This window comes from Trachypithecus francoisi, unplaced genomic scaffold (genome assembly GCF_009764315.1).
Source record: "Trachypithecus francoisi isolate TF-2019V2 unplaced genomic scaffold, Tfra_2.0 Contig01474, whole genome shotgun sequence".
NCBI lineage: Eukaryota > Metazoa > Chordata > Mammalia > Primates > Cercopithecidae > Trachypithecus > Trachypithecus francoisi.
This window is the reverse complement of record NW_022681435.1, coordinates 16,097,951-16,117,498: the sequence shown is the minus strand read 5'-3', so window position 1 is coordinate 16,117,498 and position 19,548 is coordinate 16,097,951. Positions and strand designations below refer to the sequence as shown.

The 19,548-nt window shown below is 40.8% G+C and overlaps 1 protein-coding gene across 9 annotated transcripts in view; it reads left to right on the top strand.

Annotated features, from left to right (window-relative positions):
- Positions 1-19,548, top strand: part of CD226 (CD226 molecule) — a 125,006-nt gene that overhangs the window by 54,395 nt on the left and 51,063 nt on the right. For all 9 annotated transcript variants that reach the window (XM_033175463.1, XM_033175412.1, XM_033175439.1 and 6 more), the window contains one exon: positions 7,409-7,753. In XM_033175463.1, coding sequence (XP_033031354.1) covers positions 7,409-7,753 — 345 coding nt within the window. The remainder of the gene's footprint in view (positions 1-7,408; positions 7,754-19,548) is intronic.

The following is a 19,548-nucleotide window of genomic DNA, read 5'->3' as shown; positions in this document are numbered from 1 at the left end:
GGCTGGAGTGCAGTGGCCGGATCTCAGCTCACTGCAAGCTCCGCCTCCCGGGTTCACGCCATTCTCCTGCCTCAGCCTCCCGAGTAGCTGGGACTACAGGCGCCGCCACCTCGCCCGGCTAGTTTTTGTATTTTTTAGTAGAGACGGGGGTTTCACCGTGTTAGCCAGGATGGTCTCGATCTCTTGACCTCGTGATCCGCCCGTCTCGGCCTCCCAAAGTGCTGGGATTACAGGCTTGAGCCACAGCGCCCGGCCTCTTTTAGCTTATTTTTTATCTTGTTTGGTCCTTTACCTTTTATCTACACTTTAGTTGAAAGACAGAAAATGGCAATGCATGGGAAGTGGTGTTGCGAAGATGGCAGATTTCCCGAACAGGGTAGACTTGCTGCTTCTGATGGGCGCTGGTGAGGCCCAGACTGTACCCGAGATGTTGTCCTGATGTCCTTACTCCGCATTAGTGTCCCAGAGCTGCTGGCACGCGATACCAAAAGCTGGGTGACTTAACAGAAATGTGTTGTCTTGCAGTTTGAAGTCCAAAGTGAAGGTGTCAGCAGGGTTGGTTCCCTCTGGGGGTTGCAAGGAGTGGTCTCGCCTAACTTCTGGCAGTTTCTGGCAATCTTTGGCCTTCCTTGGCCCGTGGAAGCATTAACTCAGTCTGTGCCTTCATCTTCACATGGCGTTCTGCTTGTATTCATCCCTGTGTCAGAATTTCCCCTTTTTATAAGGACACAGTTATATTGGATTAGAGGCCACCCTATTCCAGGACAACTTCACGTCAACTAATTGCATCTGCAACAGCCCTATTTCAGATTAGGTTGTAACCTCTCAGATCAGGTTGTAAGGTAATGGAGGTTAGGGCTTCACCATAGGAATTCTGGGGGACACAATTCCACCCGTAACATCCCCGAACTTGGCCATCTGGGAACATTGCAGCTTTTTAGAGAAATGCCATCCAATACTGTCATTGCTGTCTGTTTGAAATGAATGCACACGGGGAGGCTACAGTGTAGGCAGGAGCGTGCATGGTGCCTCTTTCTGGGAATGCTGATGCATTCTAGGTAAGAGGCTTCTGTTTCTATTCTGCTTGAAGCTGCCTGACAGCTCAGTTCAGTGTCCACCGCGACTGTCTTTTTCATGTTTTAGCTGTCACAGCCAGAACTATGAGGGAAGCAAAGGCATCCTTGGGAAATTCTGCCTTTTGTGTCTGTGTTTCTCCTTCTGTCTTCAGTACGTCCTCCCACACGGCATGCCCTGTGAGCTTCAAAAGTGCCATTTTTCCACTTTCTGGACTTTGTTGCTTGCTTGTAACTGGGAATTTGTGTTTCTATTTCTTTTGCTTGCTTCTTTTTGAGAGCTTTATCTCAGGCACTTTAGGAGACCGCCGTAGTCATCATGCAGTCAACATTTCATTTTGCATTTATTTGGGTGACTATTAAGAGTTTGTAGAAAAGTTCTTAATTGAGCATATTCATAGTCTAGGCACAGTTGGGAATACGTGAAGCTACTGGAGCTACTACTATCATCATTTCTAATTAGCTGGTGTAATGATAGTGCTCCTGCAGATGGCTTAGAGCAATGCTGGGATATTTAATTTTTAGTCTATTTGAAGCATCGTAAGAACAAGTTATTGTCTCGTGCTTTAGAAACCCTGGGGAGAGGTCTGACTGAGCAGGCACTATTGACTTGCACTTGATCTGAACCTAAGAGATGGTTGAACAAGGAGAGTAGATAGGCTCACTCAGTGACGGGGAGTAGACAGGGAAGGGTAGTGGACTCCTGGGGGCACAACGCACATTTTTTTTTAAGGACAAGCAGAAGAAGAGAAAGCATGAAGGAGGTAGTGGAGGGAGATCAGAAAGGAGAGAGGAGAAGCAGGCAAGTGCAATGTCGCAGAAGCCAAGGAGTAGAGTATTTCCAGGAGGGCTGGACATCCAGCATTCAGGTCAAGAACACTGATGACATTTGCAGTCTTGGTAGAAGAGTGGAAATGGATGCTTGGTTGTGTCGAAGCACACATCGGAAAGGAGGAGGCCGAGCAGGATGGGAACCCACTTCTGGAATTTTGGATGAATAGGGAAGAAGAAACAAGGACTGGATGGCACCAAAAGGTCCAAAGTTGGTTTTCAGGAGTGGGAGAAAGATCCTGTTTAGAGGTGTGAGAGAGAGGAGTCCATTTAGAATTGGAGGTTAAAGATACAGGAGAGAGTTTAGAGTTTGTGGTGTTCTGGCATGAAAAATGTATGAGCTTTAAAATCAAATGAGTTTGTTGCATTTCTGATTGTGCCCTTTGCCACCTCAGCTCTTTGGGAAAGCTACTTCAATATATATATATATATATATTTTCAACTGTGAAACAGGCACATTAATACTGATTGGATATTATTGTTAGGATTAGCGATTTGGTGTGTGAAGTACATTTCACAAGCAGGGACTTCAGTTTAGGTCGGTTCTCTTGCTTCTCAAATCTTGTACAAACAAATACTTTTAAAGCTTTTTTAATGGAAGTTTCAAACATATACAAAAATAGAAAGAATAGTATAATCAGTTCCCATGTGACCACTATACAGCTTCACCGACTATCAAGTTTGGGTCAGTGTTATTGTTCTCTATTTCTCACACTCTCTCTTTCCCTTGATTAATTTGAAGCAAATTCCAGCTCTTAAGTCATCTCATCTATAAATACTTTAGCCTGAATCTCAAAAGATGAGTCTTCTTTTTAACATAAACATGATACCATCATTACCTTCACACCTCACAAAACAGCAATAATTTCTTAAAACTATTGAATGTTTACTTTGGATTTCTCCAGTTCTATGAATTTTTCCTTTTCAAGTTCCATACATTGTTACTGTGTAATATGTCTCTTACTTCCCTTTTAACCTGTAGGTTTCTTCCTCTCCACCTTTCATTTTTTTGTTGTTGTTGTCACCTTGAGTTTTTCATATTCCCATGGGCTGCTTTCCCATGGTGGCATTTAACACATTTCTCTGTTCTTTGTAGTTCTGTAAGTTGGTGGTTAGATTTGGAGGCTTGACTAGCATCAGGTTTGATTATTTTGACGAGGCTATGACTTCCAAGGTGGTATTGTGGAAACATAAATGGCATTTGTGAATTTGCAGACACTGAGGATTGTTGCCTACACCTATCAATTCGTTTAGGCATGATTAACACTATTTTAAATATGTTTCTTAATATTAGGGTTATTATAGACATAAATCTCCCCCAAAATCAATAAAAATACATTGCACATTGAGTGCAAAGTGAATTGCAAATTAGTTTTTTCAAGTATTTAAAGTGAAAAATACAGTTTTATTTTATTTTATTTAAAGAATTTTTTTAAACTTTTATTTTAGATTTGTGGGTACATGTGAAGGTTTGTTGCAGGGGTAAATACGTGTCACAGGGGTTCATTGTACACATTATTTCATCACCCAGGTATTAAGCTTAGTACCCAATAGTTACCTTTTCTGCTTCTCTCCCTCCTCCCACCCTTCACTCCCAAGTAGACCCCAGTGTCTGTTGTTTCCTTCTTTATGTTCATAAGTTCTCAGCATTTAGCTCCCATTTAAAAGTGAGAACATGTGGTATTTGATTTTCAATTCCTGCATTAGTTTGCTGAGGATAACAGCCACCAGCTGCATCCATGTTCCCACAAAAGATAAGATCTCATTCTTTTATATGGCTGCATAGTATTCCATGATGAATATGTAACACATTTTCTTTATCCCATCTGTCATTGGTGGACATTTAGGCTGATTCCATGTCTTTGCTATTGTGATTAGTGCTGCAGTGAATATTCATATACATATGTGTCTTTATAGTGGGATGATTTCTATTCCTCTGGGTATATGCCCAGGAGTGGGATTGCTGGGTCAAATGGTAGTTCTGCTTTTATCTCTTTGAGGAATTGCCATACTGCTTTCCACAATGCTTGAACTAATTTACACTCCCACCAACAGTGTGTAAGTGTTCCCTTCTCTCTGCAACCTCACCGGCATCTGTAATTTTTTGCCTTTTTAGTAATAGCCATTCTGACTGATATGAGATGGTGTCTCATTGTGGTTTTGGTTTGCCTTTCTCTAATGATGAGTGATATTGAGCTTTTTGTCATATGCTTGTTGGCCATATATATGTCTTCTTTTGAGAAGTGTCTGTTCATGTCCTTTACCCACTTGTTAATGGGGTTGTTTTCCTCTTGTAAATTTGTTTAAATTCCTTATAGATGCTGGATATTAGACCTCTGTCAGATGCATAGTTTGCAAATATTTCCTCCCATTCTTTAGGTTGGCAAATTTTGTATCCAAAAAATATTGATTGACTTCTCTACTTTATGCCAAGCATGGTCTAGGTGCTAAGTACAGAGTAGTGTAAAAAGGTCTAGCTTTACAAAGGCTTGGGTTTATGAAGTTGATGGTAAAAGACTCAGGGTTTTGTGAAGTTGGTGAGGGATTTTGCAGAGCTGCTCCAACTGCATGCAGAGCTGTTGACCAGTGAGGATGGTGAGGAGGACAGGTCAGTAGCCCGGGAGGTGCTGGTGGGCAGGGGCAGTGGCATGATGTGAAGATGTACCCAGCAATGTTTAGGGTACCCAGGGTATGAGCGGTGGCTGGAAAAGTGATGAAGCACTGAAATAATTTCCAAGGATGATTTGTGGTCAAGCCAGAGAAGCCACAGAGAAAATAGAGAATATTTCATCATGATATCCTGCAACAAAAATCGTGGGAAAACAACACAGTCTATTCAATGTTTGTTCTAAATGTGAATACGTAGCTACATATAAGTATAAACTGGTTTTCATTATTTTTATTTGTTTTATTGAAATCAAACTTTTTTCTTCCCAATTAACTACAACATCTTGGTCTCTGTTTTATGTGAATCCACTTTCCAATTCCAAGTTCCTCAGGATCCCAGCGTTCTCTTGTTTGTGTGGGCTCTTCCGGGCAGTTCTTTTCAAGGTCAGTCTGAGCTGCCTTCCACTGAGCTGTGTAGGAGGAGCCTGTGGTCTGAGAAGCCACAAGCAAAATCTGAGGCAAGGCAGGTTCGGCCGACCTCGTATAGGTCTTGATTTTCATCTAACACCAACCAATTACTCTGTTTGTCAGGAAAGGTTAATCAGGGGCTACTCTGAGCTTCTGAACCATCTAGCTCTAGGGTTGGGAACCGTTTCTTTCAGCTCTAGGCTGAGTCTATTGAGAGGCAGGTCTGGGTCCTCACGTGGAGCCTCTGCTGTAACCTCCTTGCATTTTGCTCCCCAAAGACAGCTGCATCCCTTCTAGAATTCTCCCCATTGCTTCCTGCATTGTCCTTTGTGAAAATGCAGATACAGCTATGAGAAGACCCCTGTTTCTACTCAAGTCAGCAGGTTCACAGGGGCCTGAGAGCGTGGTTATGGTTAGATAGGCAGACAAAGGAAGCTCGTGAGATTGGGCGGGGCAGCATCCAGAGAGGAGAAGAAGAAGAAAAACACAAAACAGTGTGCGTGTGAGCACTGAGGACACGCATCCACACTGCCTTTTACTTCCCAGGGGCCAGAAGGGCTCACGTGAAAGTGGATTTCTCCTTCTTTTTTTCATTTCTTTTATGTTCCCTCATTTCTCCATATAGCGTGCTAGCGTCTGATTTTATGTTGTCATTCATTTCTTTCTTTTCTCACATCTTCCTTTCCCCGTTTTAATTTTAAATTTTCCTTTTATTTCTTTTAAGCTTTTATTTCCTTTTTTCCCTTTTCTTAATGAATTTTCTTCCTTTCCTTCTCTTTCTTCCCCTTTTCTTATGTTGCTTTATTACTTAGAGATGAAATGTTTTCCGGGTGCATATTATGTGGGTAAAATGCTACCTTTGGTAAATGGTTGTACAGTGGAGAAAACTGGAGTGCTGTGGTTTTCTCTTTACAACATTTTGACACATGGAACTGCATGCTGAAGATGAGAAGCTACTTTTTGGTGCAGCTGAACTATTGTAGATGAACATGATATTCTAGTTCAATAGACAGCAAATCTGACTGCACTTTAGACTTGCTTTCATTCTCTCTGTTGAAATGTGACAGCTCTTTTTTGATTTTCTGTCTCCTTTCCTTCCTTTCTTTTTTCTTCCTCCCTCCTTTTTTCTTTTTCTCTCCCCTCTCTTTTTCTCCTTCCCTCATGCCTTTCTCTCTTTCTCTATTTCTTTATTCTTTTGTTTGTATGCCAAGACAATGGCTCCTGGGCCAGCCCTGAGTGAAACTGTCACATTGTTGAAGTGACAGATGACTTTCCACTTTTTGCATTTCTCTCTTAGTGCCAAAGAGCATGGTGACATCATTACTGCCCAGGCCTCCCTCTGTACTGAAACAGCAGGTCAGAATTTGTTGGCATTAGTGATGCTATCAGATGAAAGAAGGTGTTCATCACTAATAAATAGATCCGCTTGTTACCTTGCTGGGTTGTCTTAAATTCTGAGAAATAATTACCGCAGTTTATTCTTTAGATCAGGTTGCCAAACTTTTTGGTCTCAAGACCCCTTTATGCTCCTTTAAAAATTATTAAAGGCCCTCAGGGAGTATTTGTTTATGTAGGTCATATCTGTCGTGTTTACTGTATTAGAAATTAATATTGAACAAAATTTAAAACATTTCAAGCACACATACCACTAGCTGGCAGAGCTTCTGGAAATATCTGCTGTATACCTGTGATAGAACTGGAGTGAAGAGGGGGAATTTCATCTTAGATATCACTAGGAAAATAGATTAGACCTTGCATATCCCCTAAAGGGCCAGAGAGATGCCCAGGACCCCCAAACACACTCTCAGGACAACTGACTTAGATATTTGGGGACACTTACTGAGTACTCTGTGCTAGGAGTTCCAGAAATGGTGTCAGGAAGGCGGGAGAATACTGAGGGACTTTCATGGTATCAAGAATTGATACCACATGGAGGGCCCTACTCGACCCACGTGTAAGACAAACTTGTATATCTGAAGAGTGAGATCATGTGTGTATTCAGTGAGAATGATTGGTATCTTTTCCGTGACTGTCGAAATCTGAGCCAGAATGATTATAACCTGAACATTTGATACTCTAGGTCAGTGTCAGAGATGCCAGCCCAGCATGATTGCATAACAGTCTCTTTGTCAGATTCAGCCTCTTGATATGATCACTACCAAGAAAAGCAGCAGGGGTTTCGGCTGTGTTTCTCACCACATGGGTAACCGAGTAACACTTACAGAGCTATGTGTGAACAGTCATATCCTCTTTTCTATTTATCTCCCGGACTTAAAAAAAAATGCTTTCTCTTATAAAAATGTGGTATAAATAGGTCATTCACAATGGAAGAAACTGTGTTAGGTAACGTCACCAATCATTTTCATGATTAGGTTTGGGTGTCCCAAAATTTGACAACCTGGATCTAATAATTTACTTCTTCTTTTCAGATGGTTTTGAGGCAGCTGTGCCACCAAATAGCCACATTGTCTCGGAACCTGGAAAGAATATCACACTCACCTGTCAGCCTCAGATGACGTGGCCTGTGCAGGAAGTGAGGTGGGAAAAGATCCAGCCCCGTCAGATCGACCTCTTAACTTACTGCGACTTGGTCCACGGCAGAAATTTCACCTCCAAGTTCCCACGACAAATAGTGAGCAACTGCAGCCACGGAAGGTGGAGTTTCATTGTCATCCCCGATGTCACAGCCTCAGACTCGGGGCTTTACCGCTGCTACTTGCAGGCCAGTGCAGGAGAAAACGAAACCTTCGTGATGAGATTGACCGTAGCCGAGGGTGAGTAAGCACCAGTCATCTTCCAGTGTCAAACATGGAAAAAGCCAACCCTGTGGGCTGGTCTCTGTTTTGATTTATGGTAAACATGTTCATTGAATGTGCATATTCAACATTTGTTTAAATGGCTGCATTTAGGTGAACTGGCCATTATTCTAGTATTTAGTATTTAGTATTTATGTATCCTGTGAATCCATCAATCTCAGATCCAGCATTAAAATCTTTCCAATTTTCTTATCTGTCACCATCCTGAAACTTAAAAAGAAATAGGCAAAGGGCTGAAAAACATAGGGTATTGCCAGCCTTCATGTTTCAGCTGTAGAACTCCTATCTTCCCAATTACGTGAACATTTTTGATGGTGGTGAGAAGGTACTAGAGTCCCCATGTATCCCAGCAATAACAAGACAGCGCTGGGTTGATGTGGCTGAATCAGGGCTGCGTTGAGTGCAATTCAACAGGTGTTTGAGAATGCGGTTGCCAGTTTGCCAGACTGGGGCCTTTTTTTTCTCTCAGTCTTTTTCAGATGTGGATGCAGAAACAGACTGATGTTGCATCTTAATATTACTAGGAAAATAGGCTTGACCTTGCAGATCCCTGAAAAGGACACGGGGATCCTCAGGGACCCCCAGACACACTCTAAGAACCACTGACTTTGATATTTGGCGACCATTACTGAGTATAATCTTTGTGCTGGTGAAATTGGCCTTTGGGACTTCCACCTGAGCAGGCCTCCTCCAAGGCACCCCACTATTTGTGTAGTAGGCATTTGTCTTTTTTGTCACAATGAAGCCCTGCATTGTGTTTTAGGACCTGCAAAACCTAGATCCACTTTGCATGAATATGAGAAAAAGTAATTTCTTTCACTTGCAGAAGTGCTAACATAGAGAGGCCCATACAGAGGTCTGTGTAGAGGCCTGTATTACAGTTGAGAGGGAGCAAGGCCATCCCAGGCTCTCCCAGCTCTTCCCTGGGCCAGCTTCCTCACTGTCGGGACAAGAAGAGAAAATAATTTATTTTTACCTTTTACTTTGTTCTCCCTTCTTCGTTTCCTTCCTCCCTCCCCTCCCTTCCTCTCTTCCCTTCATCTTCCCCTCCTCTCCCCTCCTCTCCTCTCCCCCTCTCTTCCTCCCCCCTCCCGCCTTTCCTCCCTCCCACCGACCCACCCACCCACCTGAGCAGGCCCCTTTCCAAGTCACTACACTATTTGTATATTAGGCATTTGTCTCTTTTGTCACAATGAAGCTCTAAATTGTGTAAGATTCCGGCCCCCACAACACCTAGATCCACTTTGTATGATTGTGAGAAAAAGTGTTTTTTGTTTTTTCATTTACAGAAGTACAAATATAGAGGTCCATACAGAGTTCTGTGTAGAGGCCTGTATTACAGTTTCCTGCCTTTCTCCCTCCCTCTCTTCCATCTTTCCTGCCCTTCCTTCCTTCCTTTCACTCTGTCCCCTTCCCTTTTCTTTTCTCCCCTCCCTCCTCCCTTCCACATGCTTTCAGCCAGTTCCTTTTTTTTTTTTGAGACGGAGTCTTGCTCTGCCACCCAGGCTGGAGTGCAGTGGCCGGATCTCAGCTCACTGCAAGCTCCGCCTCCCGGGTTTACGCCATTCTCTCGCCTCAGCCTCCCGAGTAGCTGGGACTACTGGCGCCCGCCATCTCGCCCGGCTAATTTTTTGTATATTTTAGTAGAGACGGGGTTTCACCGTGTTAGCCAGGATGGTCTCGATCTCCTGACCTCGTGATCCGCCCGTCTCGGCCTCCCAAAGTGCTGGGATTACAGGCTTGAGCCACTGCGCCCGGCCCAGTTCCTTTACCTTTGGCTTATGTTAGACTTGTAGAGCCAATGCTTGCCAGGCTTTGGCTGTTCCTTTATAGACTCTGCTCATATTGTAAACTGATACTTCTTCCTGTGTTGAAAATGAAGAAGAAAAGGTTTTGTATAAACAGAAGCCTCCACTATAGCTCTGTGTATAATAAAGAGAACATTTTCAGGGGATAGCATCTTTTCATACACAATCACCCTGGACCACATCAAGCCTCCCTTGTTCCTCTTAAAGGGGTGGGAACTGTGGTGAGACATATATTGAACTTAGAATTTAATGAAAGTGATGAGTGGTTGGTGAAATATTTGGGGGATGAAAAATTAGCAGAGACTCCTCATTTTAAATGTTGACTCTGTTCCTTCAGTCACAGACAAAAAATATTTCTTACCTAAAAAACCCTTGCATTACAGAAGTATTTTTCGAAACTCTCAGGAAAAGGAAACAGTGAAAACAGAGACTGACCTTTTTTTTTGGAGACCAAGGCAAGAAAATGTTTTATTCAGAAAAATGTCATAAAGAATCATTTTCAAACACATATAAGATCTTGTCCATTATATGCTGAAAAAGTAATTGTAAACATCTTAAATTATAAAGAAAATGAAGGTAACAGATTTTTAGGGGATATGGATATGGTTATTTAACTCTTACTAATTAGTAAAAAATGTCATTCATCTGTCCAAAGATGACTAAGTTTCTTGCACAAAACTATGTCTTTGTATGTAAATTATAAACAGTGTAAAAATCTGCCAATGAAATGCAGATGACTAAATGTAATGGCCAGTATTGTTAGTGTCCATGCGTTTTGAACAGTTGCAAATGGCTTTTTGACATTCAGTTGACAGATTGAAAGAATGTCAACTGGACCTTGTACCATTAGTCAAAAGTTATCATTGACAGAAGATGACAGCCATTGACTGTATGTTTCTGTTTAATTCCTTTCTTCAATTTTTATAAGTGAAAGATTGAATATAAAAACTTAGATGCAAAGCAAAACAGATCATTTGTGTTTTCTCTGGTGCAATTTGATTCTTTCAAGTCTTGAGGCTCTTTGGTCAAAAATCAATGTGGAGATTAAAGCAGAGAGACAGAGATAAGATGTGGAACAGATTTAATTTATTTCAACTGCCAAGGGAAAGGTGATTGTCGCAGATTTTATAAATTGCTGTACATACTTTTGTTAGTTCTCAACAACTTCTTTTATAGCACATAGCATTGGATCTAAAAGAGAGATTTTTAGGGCTCTTATATTCATTCATACACACACACACACACACACACACACACCACACACACACAGACACTCAGGGACACAACACACAGAGAGGGGTTCTTCCCGTGACTCCTACCTGCCTACATTCATCTTCAGACAAGTACCAGCTCACTCAACAGAGGACCTCTGCCAACCAGCAGGTCAGGTGTTCAGGCCTTGATTGGTTTTGAACAGAGGAGAAAATAGCAGAAGCAAGAACTGAACTCAAATTTACCATCGACTTTCTTTGCTGAATGAAAAGAAATAGGTTTCTCTTGTCCTTTGCACTTATGACCTGAAATGTAGAATGAAATAGTTCCAGACTGACTTTTCTGAATTTGAAACTTGCAGGGACCGAAGGGCAAGGAAAGTGGGGCAGGGAGAGCACAGGGGAATGTGTGTTTATTGACAGTGACTACAGTTATTTTTGTCCCTTAATATCCTCCGGATTTTCATCTGTCATAAGAGAAGTATTTTAGGTGCCACTAAAATAATTTGTCAAATCTTTTAATATTAGCTCAATGATGTGTAGACTACTATTGTTTAAACTGACCTTACTGATTATAAAAAGAATGAAGACAAAAGAAATAAAATCAGGTCTTGCAGAAAGTGTCTGGAGGAGGCTAATATTGAACAAACTTCTGTTTGCCGTTGATAAGTATAATTATTCATGTCCTTATACAGTCATCTTCCACCAATGAGACCACTCAGGCAGGACCATCAAGGTTCAAATGAGGCATTGATGATTAGAGCTGAAGAATGAGGTGAAACAGGTTATGAAGAGTAACCCCAAATATGCAGGAGGAATGGGGAGATGGTGCATGGGAGACTGTAGTCAAATGACTAGTTTGGTACGGAGAGTCTAAATTATATATTAATATAGAACTAGGTAGGCTAAATTAAGTGATGACAGTGAAAACCTTCATCTCATATAATTGTCTAGCAAAGCCACCATTAGTTCTTGAGCAAAGATGGCAAAACAATAATCAAGAAAGAATAAGTTGCTTTATAATTTTCAGTGTGCAAGTCTTTAACATTTTTGGTTAAGTTTATTGCTTTTTTTTTTTTTTTTTGAGACAGATTCTCGCCCTGTCGCCCAGGCCGGAGTGCAGTGGCCGGATCTCAGCTCACTGCAAGCTCCGCCTCCCGGGTTCACGCCATTCTCCTGCCTCAGCCTCCCGAGTAGCTGGGACTACAGGCGCCCGCCACCTCGCCCGGCTAGGTTTTTTTTGTATTTTTTAGTAGAGATGGGGTTTCACCGGGTTAGCCAGGATGGTCTCGATCTCCTGACCTCGTGATCTGCCCGTCTCGGCCTCCCAAAGTGCTGGGATTACAGGCTTGAGCCACCGCGCCCGGCCAAGTTTATTCCTAAGTACTTTATTCCTTTTATTGTTACTGGGAATGGGATTTTTTTTTAAATTCCTTTTTTGAACAGTTTGTTGTTTGTGTACATGTGTACAGAAACCTGACTGATTTTTTTTGTGTTTTGTTTTTTGAGACGGAGTCTCGCTCTGTCGCCCAGGCTGGAGTACAGTGGCCAGATCTCAGCTCACTGCAAGCTCCGCCTCCCGGGTTCCCGCCATTCTCCTGCCTCAGCCTCCCGAGTAGCTGGGACTACAGGCGCCGCCACCACACCCGGCTAATTTTTTGTATTTTTAGTAGAGACGGGGTTTCACTGTGTTAGCCAGGATGGTCTCGATCCCCTGACCTCATGATCCACCCGCCTCGGCCTCCCAAACTGCTAAGATTACAGGCGTGAGCCACCGCGCCCGGCCCTGAGTTTTACATGTTGAGTTTGTGTCCTGCCTCTTAATTCATTTATTAGTTTTTTTGTGCCATTTTTAGGGTTTTATGCATATATGATTATGTCATCTGCAAACAGAGATATTACTTCTTCCTTTCTGATTTGAATGCCTTTTGTTTTCTTTTTCTTGTTTAATGGCTCTGATTAAGACTTCTTGTATTATGTTGAGCAGAGGTGTTGAAAGTGGCCACTTTGCTCTTGTTCGTGATCTTAGAGCAAAAGTTCTCAGTTTTACATGACTCAGTATGATGTTAGCTGTGGGCTTTTCATAGATGGCTTTATTGTGTTGGGGTAAATTCCTTCTGTACCTAATTTGTTGAGAGTTTTTATCACACGAAGATGTTGAATTTGTCAAATGCTTTCTATGCTCTATTGTAATGATCACATGGCCTTTTTATATCATTTTGTTAATGTGGTGTATTACATTGATTTATTTACGTATGTTGAACCATCTTGGCATCCCAGGGATAAATCAGACTTGATTAGAATATACAATCCATTTAATGTGATAGTGAATTGAGTTTGCTAGTATTTTGTTGAGGATTTTTTCATCTGTGTTCATTAGGGATGCCAGGTCAGCCTGTAAGTGTTTTTTATTTTTTTTTTAATTTTTTTTTTGTGGTGTCTTTATCTGGTTTTAGTATTAGGGTGATGCTGGTCTCATACATTGAGTTTAGAACTGTCTCTCTTTTTTTTTTTTTCAAGAGAATGAAATCATTTATTGATTACACATGATAATGTAGAACCGTTTCTAAACCCAGGATTGGCATTAATTCCTAGAAAGTTTGGTAGAATTCATCTGTGGAGCCCCCGGTCCTGGCATCGGTGATAAATCATGGGCCCCCAATCCACCTAGGCTGGGCACAAAGGTGTCCCACACAAGGGAGAGAGATTCTGTCAGCATGATTTGGATCTCAGTTTGTGCGTTCCACTGCCTCAAAACACTCACACTTTCCTACTTTCTCCTTTTTCTAACCGGCCGATTAAGTTTCCACCACATTTGCTTTCTTTCCTATAGAGTTTCAGCCAGGTCTCAATGTCTTTATGTTTTTTCCACATCAGACCAAACTGCTTCCCTGTCATTGAAATATTAAGCATCTGGAATTTCTCAAACTTTTGTAGTCTGAAAATTGCTACCCTCGAGTGACTTAATAACTGCATCTATTGGTATTTATCTATTTACTTTTTGAGACTGGGTTATGAGACTGGCTAATTTTTGTATTTTTGGTATTTTGTATTTTTGGGTTTCAAGGATGGTCCTGGGCTCAAGAAATCCCCCTGCCTCAGCCTTCTAAAGTGCTGGGATTGGTAGTGTGAACTACCATGCCTGGCCTGCATCTATTTGTAATGTTCCAAACTCTTGTTATCAGAAATTAATTGAGATTAAGGATTATGGCATATCCTTAAAGTTGTCAAAGCATCTTTTCAGAATATGCCCAGTAAGTGTTCTTGACTGATTATGTTAGTGTTTCTATTCATTCTAGTAGGGTCTATGTCCATTTTAATTTTAAGCTTTCCACCTCTTTTCTTTCCAGATTTTTTTCTTCAACATTTAACCTTTCAGGTTTACTGATTGTTGATCAAAGACACTGAACTTTCAAAAAATCAGCTGCAATGTTTGGAGAAAAAAACTTTCATGAACTCTTGTTTACATATTTAACTTTCAGATGGGGCCATTTACTTTTTTAACTTTCATTTTCTTCTTTTGAATTTTTAGTGTAAGTGCCACATAATTGCTGGTCATCTGAATAGAAGAATGGGATTGGTAAATTAAGATTACAAAGTGTTCACTAGGAAATCATAGTGCCAAAGCTAAGAGAATATTCCTAGGTATTTCTTCTGGGAAGATGTGAGGTATAAGATTGACAAGGAGGAAGGATGGGGGAATAGAGTGCTGTAAGTCATAAATACATCCTATGTAGATGATACATCTTATTTACACAGATTATAAATCTTGCCTGTAGATGCCTTGGGGAAGGTTACTGACTTCGAGACTCTGTGCTCCTGAGTTGGATTATAACATTATTGAAGAAAGGAAATAAATTTTGCTTATTTCCTTGGCCTTTTATTTCTGTCAAAAACCAACCAGTTTGCTCCCAGTCCATTTGGATTCCAGAAGAGTTTCAGGTTGTAGACAAGACAGTTTTTTTTTTTTGTTTGTTTTTTGTTTTATAAGGATTCCATTAATCCAGAACCTTCTATCCCACTCCTATGAATTTAGAATAGATATGAAGCTTGTAGACATGAGGACTGTCTGAGCTGGTGTGCACTGGGCTGACAGATATGTCCCTTTCCATGACATTGTGTGGTGAACCTCAGCCTTTTATTATCTTTACCTACATGGAAAGTAAAATGTCCATGACAGTTAATTTGTATGATGGAGCCACACGACCAGAATCCCAGAGCACTGTGTCACTGCTCACAAGCTAAAATAGCCTCTACTGAAACAGATCAACCACAATTTTCAGCCCAATTTAGTTTTCTCGGTGAAACTGGGTATCCAGATGAAACATAGTTTCCAGCATCACAAGTGAGTTGATTACTCAATCATGGCTATTATGTCGTTGCATCTTTACTTTATCATTACCTCTGCCCAGATCATTTTTAAAATGATATACTGCATTCAAAAAAATGCAACCGGTCAGTTAATTTGTTTTGTAAGCCCTACTATTAATCTATTCATTTTTTGAACACACAAAAACCTAGAATGTTTGCCTGCAGTCATTTTTGATACATACTATATTTGTATAGATAAGTAAGATATTGAATTGAATAATAGTGATAAGTTATTGTCAGAGGGAATGAAACTCTAAAAGGTCACACGCTGAATTTATTTGGTGATGCTATTATATGAAGAACATTGTTGACTGTATATTGCTACCTCATGTACATAAAGCAAGTTCTAACAGAACGCCACTATAAATGATGGAAGTTTGTAGAATTAGAAAGCAGTTGACCCTAGGAACTGCTGTTCTACAGGTGGACCTTTATCCTCAGATTGAATTTTCAACTCTTTTCATAAAGTTTTTCTCTACCTGGGAACGTAGATTACAAGTAGAGATTCAAAATTAGACAAATGTACTGATTTTCTTCCCACTTAAAATTCACACATGGTGCTTTGGGAGGCTGAGGCAGTAGAATCCCTTGAGCTCAAGAATTAGTGGCTATAGTGAGCTATGACTGCACCATTGCACTGCAGCCTGGGCAATAGAGCCAGACCTGTCTCAAAAAAAAAAAAAGGGGGGGGGGGAATAGTCAATGCATGGCCACATTTATTTGAGACTTTCAAATGACTCTGACTGTGAAATAACCATTTATACTTTATTGTCACATATGGAATTTATATTCTAAAACCACCTGGAAATTGTGAACAGCTTGAGGTTGTCTCTTAGAGCCTTATTAGAAACTGAACATAAATGATTGTGCAAAGATTTCTCCAAAGGCACGTAGAAAATTACTTAAAATGTAAAAAAAGTTCTTATAAGATTAATAGTATTTCATTCTTAATAGAAATTCTGGTTTAAGTATTACAACTTAATTAATCAGTTGATCACTTTGAACTTCATCTGAAGTATTTCAAACATTACTGACAAGGCTCCTGATAAATATTCAAAGGCGATGTACTAGGTTTGTGGAGGACTATGTTGTTTAAGAGGACGGAAAATGAAGAATAAACACAGATCTGTCCTAAGTAGAGGTATATCTTTGAACCCCAATTTGTATCTTTAAGTTATTATTTATACTAAAATGATGCAGGGATTTTAAAAATGAATTTATTCAACAGAGGAATATAAGTTTTCTTGGTACAACTTTTATAAAATAAATATTTTGCAGTCTTCATTGAGCACTCTCAAATTCATTTCCAGGATTAATTCAATGTTTTTAACTTTGGTAGAACTCAAAGGTAGGCCATGGTGTTCACAATCCTTTAGATACGAGTGGCAGTTTAATTAATTAACTCTCACGGAGAGATGATTTCACAAGTATCAAGTTGAAATGTTAATACTCTCAGTTGGATTGGTGGAAAGTGAAAATGGCTTTAGCTATGTTGGACAGTGAGTGAAACAAAAAAGAAACCTTATTGTGATGATGATGGACACGGGCAAAATAAAAAGTAGATGTTGAGTTGAGAAGATTTCATTAACAAAGGGTGGGGTATTTTCTGTGGGATGTAATGTGTAAATGAACCCATGGGAAGGAAGTGAATACATAAAAATATGGGCTCACCAAGTATAGTCATCCTGATGTCATTGTGTCTTCAGTTTTTCACATCGTATGGGGAGCATTAGCATAGATTATTCACTCTTTTAATTTGTGTGTGTGTGTGTATGTGTGTGTAGGTGTATGAACTGAGATATCTATGAATATTTGTTAGGAGGAGTAACAAGTTTATTTTTCAACCTGCCATATGGTAAACACTCAACAAATACACATGATTGTATGGGTAATTTTATAACCACACTTACCATATGCACATATGCCAAATCCCAAATATGTTAATCCAAACAAATCATTTTGCTTTTATACTGACTGTTTTCTCTTCCTAATCCAGCAAATAAAGGTATCAGTTTTGAAATCTAATCATGTAATTCCTTTTTAAATTATTGGCTCTTTTTAAAAAAGAGAGATGAGATGGGTAATTAAACTCTGGAGCATAAAGCGGTAGATTTTGAAATTATTCCTAGAGTTATTATTTCTTATAGCCAGGCACAGGCTTTCATGTTTTGTAGAGTACTTAGTGAATTTTTTTCATAAAGTGGTTTAAAATTGAATAGACTATTTGGAGGTAAATATTCAGCCTAATGCTTGCTGAATTTCATATTCTGAAAAGGTATCACCTTTAGATATAGGTCTTTGTAAATGCTATATAGTTTGCATTTTCAAGTTTCCTTTTTTAAAAAAATCATTTTTATTTTATTTTATTTTTTGAGACAGGGTCTCACTCTGCTGCCCAGGCTGGCAGCACGAGCTCGGCTCACTGTAACCTCCTTCTCCCGGGTTCAAGCGATTCTTCTGCCTCAGCCTCCCGAGCGGCTGGGATTATAGGCACCTGCCACCATGCCCAGCTAACTTTTGTATTTTTAGTAGAGACGGAGTTTCATCACATTGGTCAGGCTGGTCTCGAACTCCTGACCTCAGGTGATCCACCCACCTCAGCCTCCTAAAGTGCTGGGATTGCAGACGTGCGCCACCGCATCTGGTCACATTTTGAAGTTTTCTAAGGACCCAAAGAAAAAGTTATAGGTAACTGTTCTAAAAATTACGTGTCACAGGGCTTTGTCTTGGCCTCTATATGATAAAAACACATACCATGTCTCTATGTGTGCCAGTGGCTGTTCTGAGAATTTACTCGTAATTACTGATTCACTTGTCACAGCAGCCTGACTGCCCACATTTGACGTCTGTGGAGAGCGAGGCGTGGCAAGTTGACGAGACTTATCTCAGGCTTGGTAGCTAATAAGCAGAGGGGCAGGAATTCAGATCCAGGGTGACTGGCTTCAGAGTTCCTATTCGTGGCCCCAGCACTACTTTTCTGCTCAAAGTGGAAGAGAAAAACTACTCTCATCAGGAGACTCGTCACAGCAGAAGCTGGTGACAGTGGAGCTGCAGAGCGTCCTTCTTCAAGAGGTTTATACAAGTGATAGGTTTCAGGCTGAACCAACTTCTAGAGCAAGTTTAGGCAAAGAAGTGGGGCGGGGGTGTGGTCTCCCACTATTTTATTTCAGCTCGGGGTCCTTTGGCTGACTCCAGTGCTATGGGGGATGTTCTCCTCTACCTTCCTGTCTTCCTTCCAGGGGCTTGTGCACGTCATGGAGTCACGGTGAGGTAGGCTGTTCACACAATGCCATGGGAGATGGGCACAATCAGGTAGCAGGTGTGAAGGCCTGGAGCGGAGGTGCTGATTGCTGGTGAAGTCAAATCCACACCAGGAACAGATTAGGGGAACTTTAGGAGTAGCCTCTGGGCAAAGGAGACCTGGTGATGGCTCAGGTCTCACAGGCACAGCTTCTGGCCACTGCAAAGCACCTGTCCTCATGACCTCACCACATCCACCCACTGGAGTCCTCCTGTGTGGTAAAGCCCACTCCCTTGAACAACTTTCCAGGAATCTGCTACAAGTTCCCAAGCACACCCTTCCTTCCTCCTTCTGAGGCTTCTCTCTTCTTCTCTTCCTCTCAAATCCTGTTCTCTTCTCTTGTACTCAGACCATAATGGCTTCTTGAAACCAGAGCTGGAGTAATCAGAATACTAGCCCCTCCTTCCTTAGCGACAGTGAGGGCTTCACCTCTAAAATCTTCCCCCCGAAAACAAAAGTTTATTTTCTATATTAAAACATTCCGAACACATATGTTCTCTCATGTTTATGTAGTTTATATTGTACAGCTAAATGCATAAGGTATTTAAATGGTATGGTATGCCTATTGTGTGTCTTGTTGCAACCTGCAGACACCAGGCTGTTCATCTTGATTTCACTACAGCATTTGGAAGATTTTCTATTTCCTGAGGATAAGCATAATGGTAACACTGTAATGTAGAGTTATACCTGATTAAACAACAGTAATAATAAAAATGTGCTGGAGAAATATAATTAGAAACAAAATCTCCCTACCCAGAAAACTGCTCCACAAAGGTAGAAAACAAATTAATTTTGTTATTGAATAAGCACTAAATCAGAATGTGATGCACGTTGCAGGCAACCTCCTAAGAGACTGCAAAGACAAAGAAATCTCACTCTCTCATACAGCCAGGTAGATACAACCGATTACATACATGCTCTAAAGATGAATGATAACTAGTCTTCGAGGAAGAGGGCTTGTCAAACATTTGTCACACATGCTTCGTCCTAGATTCAACTGGTAATTGGGGGTGACTGTATGTGTTAGCTAACAATTGGCTTTATCCAAAGGAAAAACAAACT